The sequence below is a fragment of the Parambassis ranga genome, chromosome 1 (genome assembly GCF_900634625.1).
Source record: "Parambassis ranga chromosome 1, fParRan2.1, whole genome shotgun sequence".
Taxonomy (NCBI): Eukaryota; Metazoa; Chordata; class Actinopteri; family Ambassidae; genus Parambassis; species Parambassis ranga.
Window position 1 is genome coordinate 18,815,158 of NC_041022.1, and position 19,498 is coordinate 18,834,655.

A 19,498-nucleotide genomic window follows, 5' to 3' on the forward strand; every position below is an offset into this window, starting at 1 on the left:
CGAGTGGAGAAAGAAGTCCCTGTCCTCCGTTTACTCAGCGTCCAGCGTCATCCCTCTCCTTTCTCCCTGCCTTCCTCTCACGCCGGCCCTGTTTTCCTGTACCGTTGCCTTTCCACTTCTCTCAGCCTGTCCCTCAGGCCATGCCAGGGGACATTAAACAAACACAGTCCGTCCGGCAGCCCTCTCTAACTGCTACTCTGTCTCTCTCGTATGCACACACCAATTACATGAAGGCCCTAGGCTGTGTGTGCAGAAGGATATGTGTATGTTTGGGCATGCGCTTCCTCTGTTTCTGTGTGTGTTTTATAGAGAGTTTACTGGCATTGGCACCTTACCAAACCTACGAGTGACCACAGAAAGGTCTCCTTTTCTGTGTCCGTTTGAAGGAACTGTAAAGGTGATTGAGGATAAAAGCCTGTGATTTAGGCACTGTGTTAATTACAAGCCACAGAGCTGCAGAGTGTGTAGGGCGAAAGGTAGGGAAATGTTTTCTGAGTCAGTGAAGGGGCTGTTAAAATCTCTCACAAACACATTAGTGTTCATTACTGTTGTAACCTCTACCATCGTTCTTTTCCCCTCCTCGGTCCCCCTGTCTTTATTGGTCTCATGTGCAGTCACACATACAGGCTGTATCTCTGTGGAAAAATCATCAAGATTCATCAAGCAGGACTAAGACATTAACCGAGAATACGGTAGATTGGTTTTTGAGTTATTAATAAGGTGTGGCCTGAAATTAAAATGCATTTTCTGACATGTGAGGAGGAGGGTTGTGTTGGCTGCTTCCTCTGAAAATAGTTTAGTAGAGGTCAGTATGCACTGATCTTGTAAAGGCCTTTGAACATGTGCAGCGATTGACTTCACCCTAAACACAGTGGTGCAGTCTTGGTTAACCTATATTAGGGACACTCTTAACCTCAAATTCTCTCACATTGGAATGTGTGATGAATTACTACAAAGCAAATCAGAATCAGAATCAGAATCAGAAATACTTTATTGATCCCCGGGGGGAAATTGTTTAAAATAAATAATGTGGTAGATCAGTGAAGCATCCTTTGACCTGAATCAGATGTGCACAAGGTCGGTCTCATCAGGGATGCCCAGATTTCTATCAGGCATGTTTTATATTATCGGCACAGATCAGCTGTGGATGTGTAGCCCTCGGTACTTTATATACATTATCAAACACAATACTGTTGGCAGTGAAAATCTCGCTTCTACTTCTCACCGAAGAACTGACAGCCTGTGTTGAATCTGTCTTCTCCATCCTCCAGACTTTGTTTTTCTCACAGCACAATAGTATTAAAATTGCACCAGGTTGTTGCACCATCATTTAGCTTATGGAGTAATGTGAGATCATGTGAGGTGTTCACTGTGACAGGGAGGATTCTTACTTGCAGAGTGTGTTTCTATTCTTAAATCTTGCACAGTGTGCGTTTAAGATCAGAGAGATGAAAATCAGTGAAGTTTCTCCTTGAGTGCATGATGCAACCTGTCTGCACTCTGAGCCCAACATACTAAGTGTGCTCACTGCTTAGATATGCAGCCTTTGTTGTGTGAATTATTTCCTCAGTTTGATTTACCTTCACATATTTCACTTCTAATATTACCAGCGTCATTAACTATTTTGGTGTGACCTTTGTGTAGTGCTAGATTCATAAAGATGCACTTTTTTTCCACAGTTTGAAGCAGAACAGCTGGCTGTGCCAACCTCAACACTGTCCATATTCACAACCGTAAAACAGCCAAGAAGTGAGGAGGCACTCTGAGTTTGTGCATCAATGTTGAACTGAAATAACTTTTTTATAAATATGTGCCAACTGTCCAAATATTTGCGTGATGGGTGCCTTTAACAAAGGTTCTATCACTTTAATGTAGTCCAAAATAGTAGTATTAAATTAAATTGAGATCGACTGAATCCAGGCCTTTTAAATAGTTGATGTAGATATTTAATGCATCAGCAGCCTCTCTCCATTATTTTTTCTCATTTGGTTCAACTACTGCAAGTGTATTGTAGAGATGTGATGCTGTTTTGTAGAAGTTCTGTCTTTTTTGCTTTCCTGTAGGAGTACAAGAGTAGCAGACATGTTGGGTTGGGAAGGGAACATCTACTGAAGCACACAAAGTGCTCATTGCTCATGTGTGCCAGTCCAGTTGTTGGCGTCATGACTTCCTTTAGTTAATTGAAAATCGATTTGTTTTTTTTCTGTAGCAGCTGGTGAATTTTGAAATGTGTGTCAGAACATATTAATGGCTCAGTTGTTGTTGATTATTAAGTTGAGTAAAGCGCTGCCAGTCAATGTCAGAGTAACGGCAAGTTTCAATCACTTGTTTTCAGTTTTGGTGGGACATTGTTAACACAAGCTACATCTGACAGCTGAGCTGTTAATTAGAGGCGTTGCTGTTTCACTTCACTGTGGTTTAAGGAAGAAAGATTTATTTTTTGGACTTTGGTTTTTTTGGAGTTTTTCACAAAAATTTCATTAGTTTGAAAAAAAATGTAATAATTTACCTTGTGGGTGTTTCTTTGACACATTTTATTTGAGCAAGGGATTAAAGAATGTTCAGCAAATATACTGTAAAACAAATATCTAAATCCAGGCTGTGTTAACAATAGGTTCATTTAAACTGTGCATGGAAAATCACTAAAGCAGTCACTGTCAAGCTCCTGGCAGCAGAATGTCAAGAGCTGCTGGCAGAGGTCCAGTTTGCTGTCTTAACTCAGTTAGACTGTTTAATCCCATTACACAAAGAGATCTATCGCATTTACCAAAACTGTGTATAACTGCTGGAGGAAAGTTGAGTTTTCTTCACTTGTTTTCTTTTCTAATTCCCTTTTACTCTTTGCTGTTACTTAGCATTATTCCATACTTTATATCATCAAAGATTTGAAGCTGCTCTTTGTGCCAGATTTGTGTTTAAAGTGCCAACTAAATTATCCGAGCTCGCTTACAGTCCAAGGACGTTTTATGTTTTCTAATTCTAAGATGCATTGCGTTGTTGGTGTGTAAGAATAAATGACTGGTAACACTTTATTTTACTGTGTCGCTGTTGGTGGTACAACCTGTGTAACAATATGTAATATCATGTACTAGCACAGGTTGTACAACTGTAACTAATGCCTAATTAGGTAGAGACAATGTGACAATGTTTCCCCAGCAGTAAAATAAAGTGACTTTATAAATTGGAAAATAAGGAACATTTTTTGGAAGAGATGTATCCTGTGTGTTACTTCTGCTTTGCAAAAATCTGATTCTTTAAGATGATGTGCGCAAATGTCCACGACCATAAAGAAAGCAGCTTACCTGCCAAAAACCGAGAAAGGCATAGTTAACTTCACTCCCAAGGAGAGAAGAGAACAACTCCTGGTCTGACACAGAGATACTGGTAATAAAATGATGCAGACAAAATAAGTATAAAGGAAAGGCAAAACAAATATATGGTAAAAGTTATTGTAGTTTGATTAATATGGTACCTAAGCTCTCCTCGTCCTCTTTGCATTCAAAACAGTGCACTGTCTGCACTTTGAGTTTTATAGTTGGCAATTACTTTGGGATCGAGGACACCACACCACAACTCAAGCTGACAGGCAATTTTTAAAGCAGGAATGCTTAAAAAATTTGAATACCTCGACTCGGTGTAAAGTTTGTAGTAACAAAATACCTAGCTTGAAAAAGCAGAATTCACACAGAGCCACAGTCTTTCACATAATGTGGCATTCAGTGGATGCGTACCTGTGTACGTTAACTATCAATCAGACCCACAGACCAAGTAGTCATGCCTCTGCTGAATGAAACACCAGAGCAAACATCCGGTTACAACGGCTGCAATGCACAGTGAATGGTCCCAACTGTGTGTGCGACTGTATGAGTAGGTGTGTGTGTATGCATGCAGTGTAAAGTGTGTGTGCTTGGCTGGCACTCGCTTTGGAGATGAAGCTGCCAAAAAGCCTGCTGTCTGGACTCTGTTTACAGTGGAGTATCCTCCTTCTGCACCCTGCCACCACACTCCTCCACCCCGAGCCTCTGTGTGTCACAGGCATTGTGGTCTGAGATAGTGGCACGCTGCCTATCAGAGATAGAGGAGGAGGACAGACGGGGACAGAAAGGGTCTGCTGGCGGGAGAGACTGTCCTCAGACATGACACACACACACACATGCTTAACACACTTAATGTAAGACACACATATTTACACATGGACTGGTTGGCTCATCCCCTGCCAACAACACGTGTGCTAATTAGCTGTTGGCACACTTGGATGTGTGTGTGTGTTTAGTAGTCAGTGCTGCATTACTGACACTCATGAGTGTTTATAAAGTCTCAGACCCTTAAATGAAAGACCAATCTGGCCTGGTGCTTTGGTTCAGAGAAGTCATGGGCGGTATAGGGGACGCTAAACTGGGAAAGTTGCATGGAGTGATCTAGGAGAGGACATTGTGATAGAGAGACAGTCAGAGTAACAGAAATGCAGAGAAAATTGGAAGAAACCAAATGTGCAGATTGTAATCTGAGTGAGAATGGAAAATGGGATTTGAGGGAATGAGTCAGAGAGTAGACAGAGAGGAATGCAGAAGGAGAAGGGCATAGGATGCAGTTGATTGCTGTATTTAATTTCTTCTGCCTTGGGAGAAACTGTCACACACACACACACACACACACACACACACACATACATAAGCATGCAGAGTCATGCACAGTTTTACAATTGAGTTTGTGTTTAATTAAAAGCCAGAACAATTTTGTCCAGTTTAATTAAATGTAGACCTAGAGGAGCGTGCTAGAAGTCACATGCTGAATTTATGTTGTATTAAATGTCGACAACATTGTATGTTCAACCAGAATCAAAACACACATGTAAGTCGTCCTTGTGTGTGTGTGTATATTTATATGCCTGCATGTGGGTCTGACTATATTCTAACTCTTAGAGATTGTATAACCACCCTCCAGCTACTCAGAATGAATAAGGGCATTTTATTATTTTTTGAAGGGAATTCCAAATGAATTGTGGTCCTCTAATCTCAGTTGCCTGACTTCGTATTGGCACATTTCATTTTTTTCCCTGTGTGTTGCTTTTTGATATAAAAGTTCCATGTGAAGATTTAATGGGAAATGAAGCCTGAGACCTCCCAATTTGGAACAAATGAAAGCATGAAGCAAATCGCTGTAGCCATCAGGCTGTGTCATCACAAGTAATTTCACATGTAAATAGTACATATAAATGGGATATGTAAATGAGCAAAGACTGCTCAACAAACGCTCAGATGTTAATATGCTATCTTAATTGGTCTTACTGCATTCTGACACACCCGCCCACTGAGCTCCTTTGACTTTGAATGTTAACTTGGTGAATTTAGATTCAGTCAAACCTCCCAGGCCCTCTCCTCTCTCAGACATGTGGCAAGTGAAAGCATGCCTTCACTGTCTATTAATCAGCGTGTGCTGGACAAAAACTGATGTGATAAAATGGGCGGGTCAGTCCCGTAAATGAACCTAACAGCTATAAATTGTATAACAGGCTGTGGCGAGGATGCAGAATCTGTCCCTACCGGGAAAACAAGAGAGAAGGGTTCGGTGCCGGCCTCTATTTCAGGCAGTGAGATGTGGCTGAAAGTACACACAGATGCACATGCAATACAATGTGTACACACACACACACACAAAGTGTGTTGGGGTCAGTGTTGGGGTTGAGGCTCTGGCTCTTGTGGATGTACTCCTGGGAAATCACATGGAATAAAATTAGACCTGAGGAATTCAGTCTGAATGTGAGTGTGTTTGTGGGAATGTCGTCAAACAGCCTCATATTGTAGCTCTTCTCTTCTTTTTTCGTCTCGTCTCTTCTACTTTCTATCTCGGTTGCATAATAAAAAAAACCTTAATCCTAAAAACATTAAACTATCAAAACCTATTGAGTGACTGAATATACTTTAAAAGGTTATCTTTTCCACTGTTCATGAATGTTTAAATGAGCAATCTGTGTAAAGCTTTAGTAATAAAAATGTAGCATTTTTTTGCTCAAAGGAGTCATTTAAGAGTCTGTTATCTGTTACATCACGCTGAAATACTGCAGTTACTTGATGCTGCTGTGCTGACTTAAAGCAAAATAAATCAATGAAGGAGCAGTGTAAAGAACTACTGTGTAATAAACTAGCAATGTAATATCATACATCAAAAACCAGCCCTGCAAAGTTTATCTACTACTCCACCAGCAATGAGAAGTCAATGAACTACTACTACACTGTAAACACACCAGTCACCACCAGGAACCCCACCACAAAGAGCAGCTTCTCTTTGACAGAAATATGAGCTATCTGAATTTTTTGCTTCCAAAAACGGTCTCTGAGCCATGTCTCTGGGAAAAGCCATCTCTAAACTCCCACCGTGTAGCATCATATTGTTGGAGCAGACATTAGAGAACAAAGTGAAGGGAAGAACAGGCTGGCAAGGGTTTGTTTTTAGCTTAACACGGATCACCAGCCTCTTGCCAGGCTTCTGATTCCTTGCACACCCCTCACAATATTCTCTCACCTAGCTACAGCCATCAGGTAATGCAATCCAAGATCATGTAGCTTATCCAGCAGATCAGCACTCTGTATTATGTGAGGGGGCCGATTACAGAGAGCTGGATAGCATGCTATGTTCAATAAAAAGTCCCTGCAGCAAAAATAAACAAATCCACACTTGCATAATGTCTTATATCTTCACATTTTGTAAATTACTGTAGTTCCATTTCTGGGGTGTTTTTTCAACATATGAGGTGTAATGGTGCCTTGTAAATTTTATAACACAATTACAATACAATAACATAATTAAATGTTTTCTTGATTTTCTTGAGTTTATTAGTCAGCATTGTTTACATCAGTCTTCATACTGCATTGTGTTATGGTACCAGTTCAGCCTGTTAGAAGTAGACATGGATCCTTCTGTGCTGATGGGTTTTTAGGGCATATTCATTGCTACCATTAACACTGCTAAACAGTCCTCACAGACAAACGCACACATGCAGATGTTGTTTCCTTTTGTAAGCACTCCTCTCCCACACAAAACAGTTTTTAAAATATCCATATTCAGAATCATATATTAATCATATATTCAATCTTTTATGTCCTTTTTATGTGTCCTAAAATGTTTTTAGTTCTAACACAGCACATGTGTTGTCGTAGCAGCCATAGAAATAGACTGGGTGTATAAGAATAAGAAAACACTCATCGGTAATATGCTTCATTCTCTCTCTCTCTGTCATATTGATATTATTTCAGTGCCACTTCTTTTCGTTTAGAATTTTTAAGGGATTTCCATTCACTGATATTCTGAATACACACGTAGCATCACTAAAAACATCATCCTGTGCTTCCTGCCTGACGGCATGTGTCTGACAGAGAAGTTCAAACGCATAAAAAACTACAACCCACCTGTTCCTATCTCTCCAAAGTCAACGTTTCCTATAATGCTTCCCAGAAAAAACAACAGCAGCAGCTCAGAATCTGTTTGTAAATGAGTGTTTCTGTGTGTGCTCAAGTGAGAGCAGTTTTAGACCTCATGTGTTTGTGATACAGCATGCCTGTGTACTGCATGTTTGTGCCATATTGATTGGTGCTGGTACGCAGGGAAACGAGGATGGATCAGTGTAAAGAAGGAAGCACAGAAGACAATGCACAAACAAGGAGAATGGCCAGAAGAATGAAAGATACACAAAATGAGCCACATATCAATCTGAGACAGGAGGAGAGATTTATTTAAGCTCTCTGAATCCCGTTTCCTTTCTGATGCTTGTATTCAATGTTTCCGTCCCCCTCTTATGAATTCTAAATGATCCATGCGCCAAATACTCTTCTCTTGACAGCGTCTTAGCATGAGCAATGCTCTCGTCTGAGCTCCACTGAGACATGTTTTGCTGTGGGATGCTATTATTGTGTTCTTCTAAACCCTTGTTGTCTGTTTGTCTTGCTTGTGCCCTACAGAGCAATCACTTTGGACAATCAGCTAGTTGTCTTGGCAACAACCGCAACAGATGCAGGACGTTACCATGTGGAAGCAGTGAATGAGATGACTGGAGACAATGTGACGGGTCCTGCTGTATACCTGAGCATCTCAGGTAAAGAAATAAAATACAAGCCAATGACGCTGCTGAACAATGTGTGGAAAAACAGTTCAGCTACCATGCAGCTTGTTTTCATTCCACAAACTGATCTCTACTCCTGAGAAATCATTTGATTTTACTTCATCCTTTTTTTGCTACTGAGGAACTAGACTGGGTTCTGTGGAGTCACAGTAAAGCTCTGTTCTGAGTGGCAGTATAATTATTGTTGATAACTTGTAATGTAGACACAGGCTGATAATGAGACGCAGCAGACGATGTAAACTGTTAACATGTGACACAGAAACAACGTACTTGTGCAAATATTATTATTTGCGACCGGAGGTCCCTTTAGATGCTTTAATCACTGGTTTAGAATAATGCAGCTAGATTGTTGTGTTAGAAAAATCCTCACTCTGAGGTTGAACTATAAACAAACACCTTTATCAGTCACAACCGCTGAGTGATACTGAGAGTGATACAAGTAGTTGCTCCTGTACTGTACCTCACACGTGAATGGAGTGAGAGTGGAGTGGAGAATGTGAACAGGATTGCAGAGGGCAGGATCCTATTGTGACCTTTGGTTTTGCAGTTAAAATGGGAAAAGAAATATTACATGTGAGGTAAGACACATGCTATAACTATATAGATGATTGTAAATGTGTAGATTTGAAGCCGTTCTGTGTAACAAGTCTGATCTAGACCTTAAGGTTCTGTTACAGTCAGTTTCCCCTTGGTTTACTGAGTCCCACTAACACACCATGCTCCTTCCTGACTGTCAGAGCTTGGACCATTGATGGAAACAGACTATGCAGTTAGTCAGCAGGTTTGTTCTGAGCTTTAGTTTTCAGCTTTTGAAATGCAATTAGTCAGTCACTGTAGCTCATGTCTGGGCCAATGTGCTGCTCGCTGTTGTGAGTGACATGCGGCCCTTTTTGTTCATTTTGGAGGAAATAAGTTTTGCTCACAGAATCCGCAAAGTTTGATGAATTTTCACCCCTCTCTGTGTTCCTGCCTCCTCTGCCATGGCTTTTATCACTGAATCATTATCGCCTCATGCCTCACTCTATATCTCCTCTCCTTGGAGGCCAGAGATTGACTCTACTGTCTCACAGTCCTTCAGCTCAAGTTTTCACCATGGTTAAATGAGAATAAGAGGGGGGAGGGGGTGGGGGTGGGGGGTGCACTGTGCCTTGTGGCTGTATAGAGTTTTAATTAGATTCCCTTTACAGGGTTGTATCCTTTGGCATCCTTTGTCACAAACGCACACACACAAACACAATCACATAAATATAGGCAGAGTACCTTGTTACAGCTGTCAGTGTGAAGTGTTCCTTTGGGCGCTTTTAGGGATGGTGAGGGTATAGTTAGGCTTCACTGATCAGTCTTTGGCCGTAAACTTTTGTGTGTGCATGTGTGTGTTTGTTCCTGTTTATAAGTGTGTGTGTGTTTCCAACAATAAACATTTCCCGGGTAAATATCCTCTGCTATATAAAAGCACATTTGATTCGGTCATTTGTTATTGAAAGTGAACAGAAATAGAGGAATTAAATGAAAACAAAAAAGGCGAACCAAAGACTAAAAAGGATGCAGAAAGGGCACAAAACAGAAAAAAAAAGACATTAAAGATGAAAGCAAAAATGAAAGCAACAGATCTTTAATGTTTGTATTAATCAGTCTCTGTGAACCATCACCAGCCGATTGGTATGGCTTTAGAAACAGAGGTAGAATGGGTTTGCATAGCGTACACACAGACTGGACCTGTGACCAGAATTCACTATGGACATTTGTGCACAGAAAGCATCCATTCTTGCCAAAGGCTTTAAACAGAACTGAACTGATGTGATGTGACGATCACCAGTTTCGCTGACGGAATGGACATGAATGTCCTCATGCAAACTTTGTTTTTGTTCCCTGGTGCCACCTCTTTCTTTTTTTGTTTTCTTTTTTATACATTTCCTGTCTTATCGCATCCCTCCATTTCCTGTCTCCTCTCTTTTCTCTTTTCCATTCTATTAAGCAGCCGGTACTGGATCTCAAGGCAGACGTTCATAACTGTCAGTCAAATTTCTAAAAATGTTGTCTTTCTTTTCATATATTCACCAGAATAAATGAGATACCTATTTTCAATTCTCCCCTTTTCTTACTTTGATTCAGGCATTGTGCTCAACAGACAAGAACCGAAGCGACAGAGACAGAAAGATTTAATGACGTGAGTCACGGGTGTAGTCTGAGGATATGACCAACAACTTGTTAGTGTTGGGACTGTGGCTGATGAAAGCTCTCTGTACGTTTCCTGGACTCACAAGCACAGGCATTAGCACAGACTGTCACATTCATGCCGTGTCACTATTGATAGTCAATGTCTTTTGGCCAATCCATGAACACCGTGTGAGCTGAGAAAAGTGGTAGAAAGCCAGCTGTATGACCTGCCTACTTGACAGATCCATTATCTGCATGTCCCTGACCACTATCCTGTAAGTGTGGCTGAGACTGCTGAAAATAAAAAGCACTAACTGTCATCCGTGTTCGAGCTGGAACAGCCACAATTGATAGCAGCTCAACAGCTTGGTGAGAGGTCACACACTGTAATCACTGGAAGTACAGGCTGCCTCTAAAATAAACAGCTCCTGCTGCTTTTTATCACCACCGACAACATATGGCGTTACAGACGACATTTTCAGTCAGTTATCGCTGCAAACTGAATGTGACAGATTGACAGAGGTTGAATTTCATGAAGGAGCACATGTGGTACTAGGCGCCCAAATATACAGTCAACACAGCAAATCACGTTTCTACAGCCACTCCAGAGAGAGAGAGAGAGAGAGAGAGGGTCAAACCGACATTGCTGCTGGTTCATTACAGCATACAGTTATTTGATTCTGTGTTTGCATTAGAGAGAAAGACGGCTCTAATGGCCTTGGGGTATTTCAGATAGTGACAGGAAATGAGGATCCCTACTCCAATTAATTGAGCTCCATGCATACCTGCAATAATCTCTACCCCCCACCACACACATATACATTGATACACACACAAACACTTCCACACACTTCAGCCTGTCAATCAAATCAGCAGTAAGACTCCCTGTTGCCCAGAAGAGTGTGTGAGTGTCTGTGTTTTCCTGCTCATTTCACAGCAGCGGAGGTCTTTGTAGATTTGTACATCAGACCATTGGAGCAACAAAATATCCCCAAAGAGAGCACTCACTGTAGGTAGACTCACACACACACACAACTCAGTGATATGCAAACGTACACATGCAAAAATACATTCCCAGAAACACCCAAAAAGCCTGGTCATCATCACACACATGCTCTCTACAGAATAAGATCAAATGGACCGAGGCTTCAGATGTCCTGAGATACAGACGTCTTGAACCCATGTCCTAAAGGTATGGGATCACATCCATATTCATCCACATCAGCAGATGCTATAGCTTCACTATAAATGGCATTTTTTTGCAATTATTGGGCCAAAAATCTGAAAGTTGAGTGAAACTAAGCCTCAAGTTTAGCCCTTCACTCTGAAAAGTGATGCTGAAGCGCTTCGTGCTGTGTTACAATATGACACCGAGGGATACCTGATCTAGCATTTGTGTGTGACGAGTTTGGAGTGAGGATGAATTTTGAAGTGAGGCTGCCTATAAAAAACAAGAGTGTGGAGGAAGAGGGCATGCAGAGTGTACAGGAGAAAAGATAACAAAGGAGGAGAGGGGGGAAGGAGGAGAGTGCAGCAGTACAATACAGTACGTGCTGATATAATTACTGTAGCACTTTAAATGGTATCTCAGCTTAGGGCTCAATGGTGGATCGGCTGCTTTTATCTGTTCTCTAAAGACAGTAATGTCACACTTGTTAATAATTGCTGAACTGCAAAAATAGCCTAGAATATCACATGCATACAGAGTGCTTCATTTTAAAAGACTGCTCCAGTCACTCAATTCAGTAAAGTTGGAGCACAGCTGCAAAACATAAACTTTTGAAAAATCAATGCAGTAGTGACCAAGATCTCCTAAAAACACTTAAATGCAATTGACGCAATTGGAGACATTGGTCTTATCTTTGTCTAGTAAGTTGGAAGCCTTCAAACCTAAAGTGCCCTTAGTGACGCACTGTTGGACAAGCTTCTCACGAAAGTATATTTTTCTTTTATTATTATTATTATTATTATTATTTTGGAGTGCCTTTTACCGGTAACTAGTGAACAGATGTTTCACTAGCAGAACTCATCTTGATGTGCTCTGCATACTGTTCCTCTGTAATTACTGTGCTGGCAGAAGTTGATCCAAACTCCTGAAAACAAAGTTTTCAGAATGGAAGAAAGTTGTAAGAAAAGTTGTTTGAAAATTTCCAGTTCGTCTTTGAAGCTTCAGAGTTGTGTGCGGTAATGATTTGCGTTTCAAAACCGATTGAGCTGAATAAAGAACAGGGGTGGTAGACAGTCATTTTCTCAAGTACTGTATACTGATGCAGCTGAATAGAGCACAAATACAGACGAGCAAGCACAAAGAGAGGTGACACAATGCAAAAGTAACACAGATGAAAGCTAAAAGGAGGGATTTGCTCCAAATGCATAAATGCATAGTAAAATAACCTTATATTCTATCATAACCTTAATCACTCATTGTGTGTGTGCATGTCTTCACTGAGGGTGCGGGAGTCTAGAGTTTGATTACCTCTGCTTGGTGATTGGGAGAAAGTCCGTCTGAGTTTGATTACGTCTCCTGTTGGAGTCTCCCCTGGTGTCTGCCATTTTACATCACTCCATTTCTTCCGTTCACCCTCTCCTCCTTCTCCTCTTCCTCCATCAAGCCCTGTCGCCCTGCGGCCCTGAGAAGTGATAGAGGGGCATTTGTCAGGGGCTGAAGGATAGACTCTCCTGACCTCAGGGTAACCCAGAGACACGTGCTGTCATGTATACATTTATGGTAGCATGTGTGAAAGTAGAAACCAAAAAGAGTTTAGAGATTTGTGAGGACTTTTCTAAGAGCACATGGCACACAACAGACAAGCTTTTCTTGAAAGCTATTAATAAATCAGAGTTTGAAGTATGTCATAAACACTGTAATATGTGTGTGTGTGTGTGTGTGTGTGCAGTGACAACATTTGTGTACGGCTGTGTCTTTGTGTCATTTGTTTCTTTCTCTAATTGTATTCCCTCCCTTCCAGATGTTTCCTTTCCACACGGCTGACTCTTAAACGAGAGCCTGCTGTGGTTCTCTGTGTGCTCGTGTCTAACTGTATGTGTGTTTATGCAGCCACAAGCGTGTGTGTCTTTGCTCCAGGTCCCATCCCAGTTGCTCTGTGGCGCGTCTAATTGGAGGTATTTTAGTGTCCCCCGAGAAAGATAGAGAGAGTGCGATTGTGTTTTTGTGAGGTGGAATGTACGTGCTTTGTGTGAATGCACGTGTTTGTAGCGTGCCATAGTGTCGCAGACCCCCGACACCTGCCAGCCCTCATTTAAAAGCTTAAACGTAGGATCAGAGAATCCCCCTGTATCCCTGTGTGCTGTCAGGTTTGTTTCCACTGCAGCTGTTCTAATCATGTGCTTAAGGTGTTTTGCATTTTGCTGCATCATGCTTTGGTGGGCTTAAAGGAACGCCATAGAAACCAATCTAGCCAACATAGCAACGTAATGACCCGTGCCACAATCTGCCTCTGTGTGCTCTGTGTTAGCAGACAGTCTGCAGCTCCCAGCATTAGTTAGGAAATATTTCCCTGGAGATTTTAGTGAAACCAGAGAGACATGAATACAGACAGACATGAGAAGTTGTGACTCTCTCTCAGACTTTTTTTGGCTGGTGACCCCTGAAAACAAAACACATGCCAAATTGGATGCTTTGTAGCCACCCACCATTCTCTGATACAAGCGCAGGTGTACGCACTGAACAGTGACTCTAAATCTTTTTTTTTTGTTTCCTCTTTCTCTCTCTCTCTCTCTCTCATGACTGCTCTTAATTAATTACTGGCAGAAAATATGGAATGTTTGGGAGCAGCTGCCAATTTTCTTTATTTAACAGCAAGATAAAAATGGCTCAAAGATTGTGTCTGTCAGGCTTTTCTGCTGTTAGCTAAACGGACCCTGAATCTTTTTAGTGGGTACTAAACTATAATTGGCAACAGCGGTAGATAAAAAGGGCACATTTTAATTTGATTTTGTGGTGTTAAAAGATACAGATATAATAATTATAGTAATGATATTTCAATTTACTTTGATTCAGTGCTAAAGGTGGTGAAGTCTGTGTGGTCTCAAAACCCAGAGTGTACAACAAACAAAAACCACTTGACTTTGGGTTTCTGTCTTTTTATAACTAATTAATTAAATCAGAAATTGCAGAAGTACGTCCACAAAGCCAAACACTTCTATGTGATGCGTAATTACAAATGCATTCTGTTATTGATTGACAAATGAAAGAGAAAACATTCATCTTTGAGATGACTAGTGAGAGATAGACACTTTTCATTTTGGTGTGAAGTGAAGTATACACCCAATGATCAGGAGTGAGGTGCAGCGCCATGCATGTTGTGATTTGAGTCCATACACAGCACTCCCTCTGATCACACCGGGTGTTGTGTCCCCAGTGCAGAAGAGTTTCCGTGAGAACAGCAAGCAGCTTTCAGCAGGCGCTGAAACTTATTTTGGTCCTGTTATTTGTGCTCGCCTTTGGTTTAAGGCAACCAGATGCAGCGTGCTCTGTGCAGAAAGAAAATTTAAATAGGCTCTTTTGAAAACAGTGTTTGGAGACAAAGGGAAAAAAACCACATGGGTCTTCAGATTCTGCAGTGTGTTTGAGCTTAGTTGCCAAATAAAATACAAATTTTGCACAACAGTCACAACAGCTGTTGTGGAGGACACATTGTTTGAACTACAGTAGCTTCACTAATGTCACTGCCCTGTGTGTACTGAGGATTAAAGCAAACATGGGTGTTACTTGAGCTACCTAGAATAGCTGATTTCTCTGTGACCTACACAAGTCCAATACAGATCCAGGCAAGGTCCTTGACTTAGATCCCTCTCATCTAACTAGCAGAGCATGCACCGTGGAAACCATGGAAGCAGCACTCTCAGTGACACCGTGGTATCAAATGAGCATGTTAAAAGTGGAATCTTGATACACCCTGGAAAAAGTGGGCTGGAAGCAGGCCACTGAAGGAGCTTTGGGTAGGGGGGGTGGCAGTTCTGAGGAGCTGTAGGATCAAAGATGTACTTTCTTTAGGTCTTGCGTGACACATACAGCCACCTGCCATGGAGATGCTGGTGTTAATGACAGGTGCTGATGTCTGACTCTAATGTATGTGCAAAAAGTTGCACGCTCTGGCTCCATATGCATCTCTCTTGTATGTCCATGACATCTCAGCCCACAGGTGGATGTGCATTTGTCCCTCATCAAAGTCAATGAGCTGTCCAAGGGCTGCTTAGACAGCAGATCCTGAAGGTCACTATAGAATCACTGATGCATATTAGCATGAGCTACCAGTGTACAGCATCAATTGTTTTCTAACATGCTTATATCTATTACTTTGATCCTGCATGGGTAATTTGAAGATCTAACCCTGTGTGAGGACTCATTAAGATGACAATGAGATCCTTTGTATTGGAGGTCTGGTAATTTGAAGTCTGCAGATGTGAAACACACACATGCATAATCATACAAATAGGCACTAATACTCAGTGGTTTTGATAAAGAGGCTCAGCTAATGAATCAGTGCTCTGATTAATTCCTGCTACAACTGGTTGTCTGGAATTATTATATTCAATATTTCAGTTGCAGAGGGATCAAATTTCTCTCTCTTGATCCCCATCTCCCCCTCTCTGTTCCCTTCGTCTCTCTCATTTCTGTCTCTCTCAGTCCCTTCTCTCTTCCTCTCTCCATGTAATGAGGCTCCTCTTTGCTTCTATAATTAAAACCCCTGTGTACAGACGGGAAGACGGCGTGATAGAAGGATGGACAGGAAACTGAGTCATGGACTGTGTCAGTATGACAGGCAACTGTGCGTCTCTTTGTGGATGCTCTACTTGTTCCACCTAGTTGTGGATTTAATTGCAAGCGTGTTTTACAGCATGATGACATTGATTAGAAAGGATGCCAGTGTATGCAGCTTTGACAGAGCTCTTTGCAGAAGCACACCCACTCAAAGTGCCTCCATTCACAAATGCTGCTAGGTAGTGAGAGGTGTCCAGTGTCTGTGTAAACAGACAAAATGTCACAGACCCTGGATTTCTAAGAATCTATGAATAATCCCACCTAAGGTTTTAATCTGATGCAAGTTTCTGCTAACATGCTGACTGCAATGTATGAGCTATAATCAAGTAAATAGGCAGTGAGGGGGTCAAATGGCTCTTGCGACACTATAAGAAGACCTTTTAAGTAGTAATTAACATACTAATGTAATTTTATAAAACAAGAGCTAAGGGATTTTGACAAGGTTTTGCTATCTGCTAACATTAGCCGTTTTCAGATACAAAACAACATACCGAGCTTATAATGAGTGTATTCCAGTTAATATTGAAGGTTGCTATCTCAGTATTAAATGTTGATACTTGACATTTTATGACGAGCCTTCTAAAAGCATTGATTCAGCTCTAGGGTGCATTTGAGTGAAGGCTGAAGTATAATTAGATAATTTATGTTTTAAGGAGGCTATTGTGACAGTGCTGCACTTTGGATCAAGCCCTGTTAGTGTGTGTTTTAGTGTGCACCAGTCAGGATAGAATGAAGCAGATGGAGCAATTTCCTATGTTGAATTGAAGAGGAAGTGCAGCCGTGTTTAGTGGAATAAGCAGTAGTGATGGTTCAGATGGAAGAATGGGTTGTTATTTTGGAGAAAGTAGGCGGAAGTGCAGATGATGCCCCACCGACGTTGACTGATGCACATGCAATATCAGCTCTGTTCTCCTAACAAATGCACAAGCGCACACAAAACACAACAGATGCTGAATGAGATGTCAAGTGCACAGATGGGTAGCGTAGTGCTTATGATTTTAATGATCCTGTCAGTCACACCTCCTCTCTACACAAAGACTGCATGTGCATGTGTCAGTCAGTGAGTGTGCATGAGTATTTGTATTCTGAATAGATGCTTTAATCCAGCTAAGGCCTGGTGTTGGATGCCACGTAGATGAAGACAGTTTTACAGTTCTCCCACTGTCTTGAGTAGCGGGACTTTATTTTTATACTCTGTGAATACACACAAGGCTCTATGGCTCCAAACTAAGCAACCCAATGGGATGTGCTGTTCATATGGCAGCTTGTATCAGCACGTACTGTGATATTCAGGGTTTTCATAAACAGTTTTCAGAGGATTCCGAATATAAATGAAATATTATTGTGAATGCAAACATGCTGATTGTCTCTGTGTGTCGGTGCTTCCTGCTGCATGTAACAGGTTATTGGAGTAGCAGGCCAGTCAGCAGATGTTAATTTGGAGCAATACACGTGGAAGAGAGGAGAGAGATTGAGGGGGTAAATGGAGCTGGTGAATGATGGGGCAGGGTGGCAGAGGAAAGATTAGATTGAAGGAGGGGAAGAAAGATAAAAGATGGGTAAATAGGAGGAGAGATGATGAGGTGCTGAGGAAGGGAAATGCGTTCTGTCATGGCCATGAAGGGCCAAAGTGGAAGAGGTGTGTTAGGGGCTGCTGGACTTGTGTGTGTGTGTGTGTCTGAGTGTGTGTCTGAGAGGTGTGAGCAGAATGGATTCAATTTTCTGACATGTTTTATTTTTTGCCAAAAGCAAATTACCAGAAAAATATTATCTCTATCTGTAGTATAAGTTTGTGACAAAAAATGTCTTTAGCCTTTATTATTTTGTGTTGACTGACAAATAACTGGAAGCTAATAAAAATGCTGTCAAGTCCAAGGTCAAGCCTATAAGTTAAGTTGGGTTTAACCACACTAAAACCTTAATGAAACCGTTTATATTTTAGGCCTCGCAGACTAACTGCAACCTCCTCTCTCTGCTGGGGTATCAACTGCCAACATACATTTTAAAACTCACTATGCTAAGCTAACGTTTTTAGGCAGATTGTCCTGCCCTTAAAACAATTTGGCTGGGCAGTAAAATCCACACTGCTTACTCTGACAAAGCCAGGACAAAAAAACAACTGGGACATTTGCATGATATTATATGTGTATATCACCATTACTGTCACTCACTAAGCAGACCCTTAGACTTCACCAAAAGCAGTTTAAGATTTTTTTTGTGTCTCATCTATGAACCAAAAGGCCCACAGAGCATATTTGGAAGCTATAGGAAACAGGTGATTATGCACTAATGAAAACATATTTATGAATATTTATGAATACTGTAATTTCTGTAAATCTTGCATGAAGCCATATGGCTTCTTGTTTATGATTAAGAAAACATAAGCAAGAAGTCTTAAGGCTCTGACTGATTTGTCAGATTTATAGACCCAGTAATATTTTATGGTCACACACATTCACATGTGCAAACACTTGAATTCACACTAGTGCACCAGCACATCCCATTTGTTCATTAGTTTCTATGTATTCAACTGACACCATAGTCAGAACGACTGTGTGGGTGGTGCTTTTTACAGCACTACCCACATTTGCTAAAGTACAGCCCTGTTTCATACCCATTTACAAATTCACACAGTCATACATAAGTGTGTGTGTGTGTGTGTGTGTGTGTGCATGCATATGTGTGTCCTCTTGCCCCCTCCACTATCAGTGGGCAGTGTTTTCAACTGGATTTCAGAGCAAAGTGCTCACAAAGAATTAATGAAAGAAGAGGAGATAAAGAAAGAGAAGGGAGATGAGGCAGAGCTGAGACGATACGAAGACAGGAAACAATCCTGAGAAAACAGGCATGCAGCAAGCAAGTGCAAAACTGGGGAAGCTTTGAGGGCGATGAAGATGGATTGGAAGAAAGAGAGGCAGAGTGTAAAAGTTGAAGATTGAGAGGGGATGCTGAAAACAGGAATAGATCAACAGGGCCTTTAATCCAAAAATAGTTTCCGCCCTTCTCCTCCTTCCTCCTCATCCTTACTTACCTCCCTGCCACTCCCTCCTCCCGTGTCTGGTTGTTTGGAGTGATTGAAGAAAAGAGGAGATGTGTGTGCACACTTCACATGTACTACACACATGCTCCCAGACTGCAGAGTGTCCATGTGGACATATTGCAGTCCACAGACAGACAGATGATGTCCATTACCAGGCTGCGCTGTCCGGAGCCAGGCGGAACAGCTGCAGCCAGATCGCACTGATCTATCACTGTTCTAATTAATCTGTTAGAGCCAGGCCTGACCAATCAATCCCCGAGCCTCTTAATCAATTAAACCATTAATCAGATATGGACCTTGACTGTTCTTGCCCACCTATATATATATATATATATATATACAGAGACATGGTGACACAGGCACACAAACTTGTATGCTTACATGCAGACACTGAGGCAGT

The 19,498-nt window shown here is 41.4% G+C and overlaps 1 protein-coding gene across 1 annotated transcript in view; it reads left to right on the forward strand.

The window, feature by feature from the left end:
- The window catches only part of LOC114437884 (protein sidekick-1-like), a 199,863-nt gene that overhangs the window by 94,732 nt on the left and 85,633 nt on the right, over window positions 1–19,498 (forward strand). Inside the window, exon 5 of the mRNA XM_028408824.1 lies at window positions 7,956–8,089. Within this exon, the coding sequence (XP_028264625.1) occupies window positions 7,956–8,089 (134 nt within the window). The remainder of the gene's footprint in view (window positions 1–7,955; window positions 8,090–19,498) is intronic.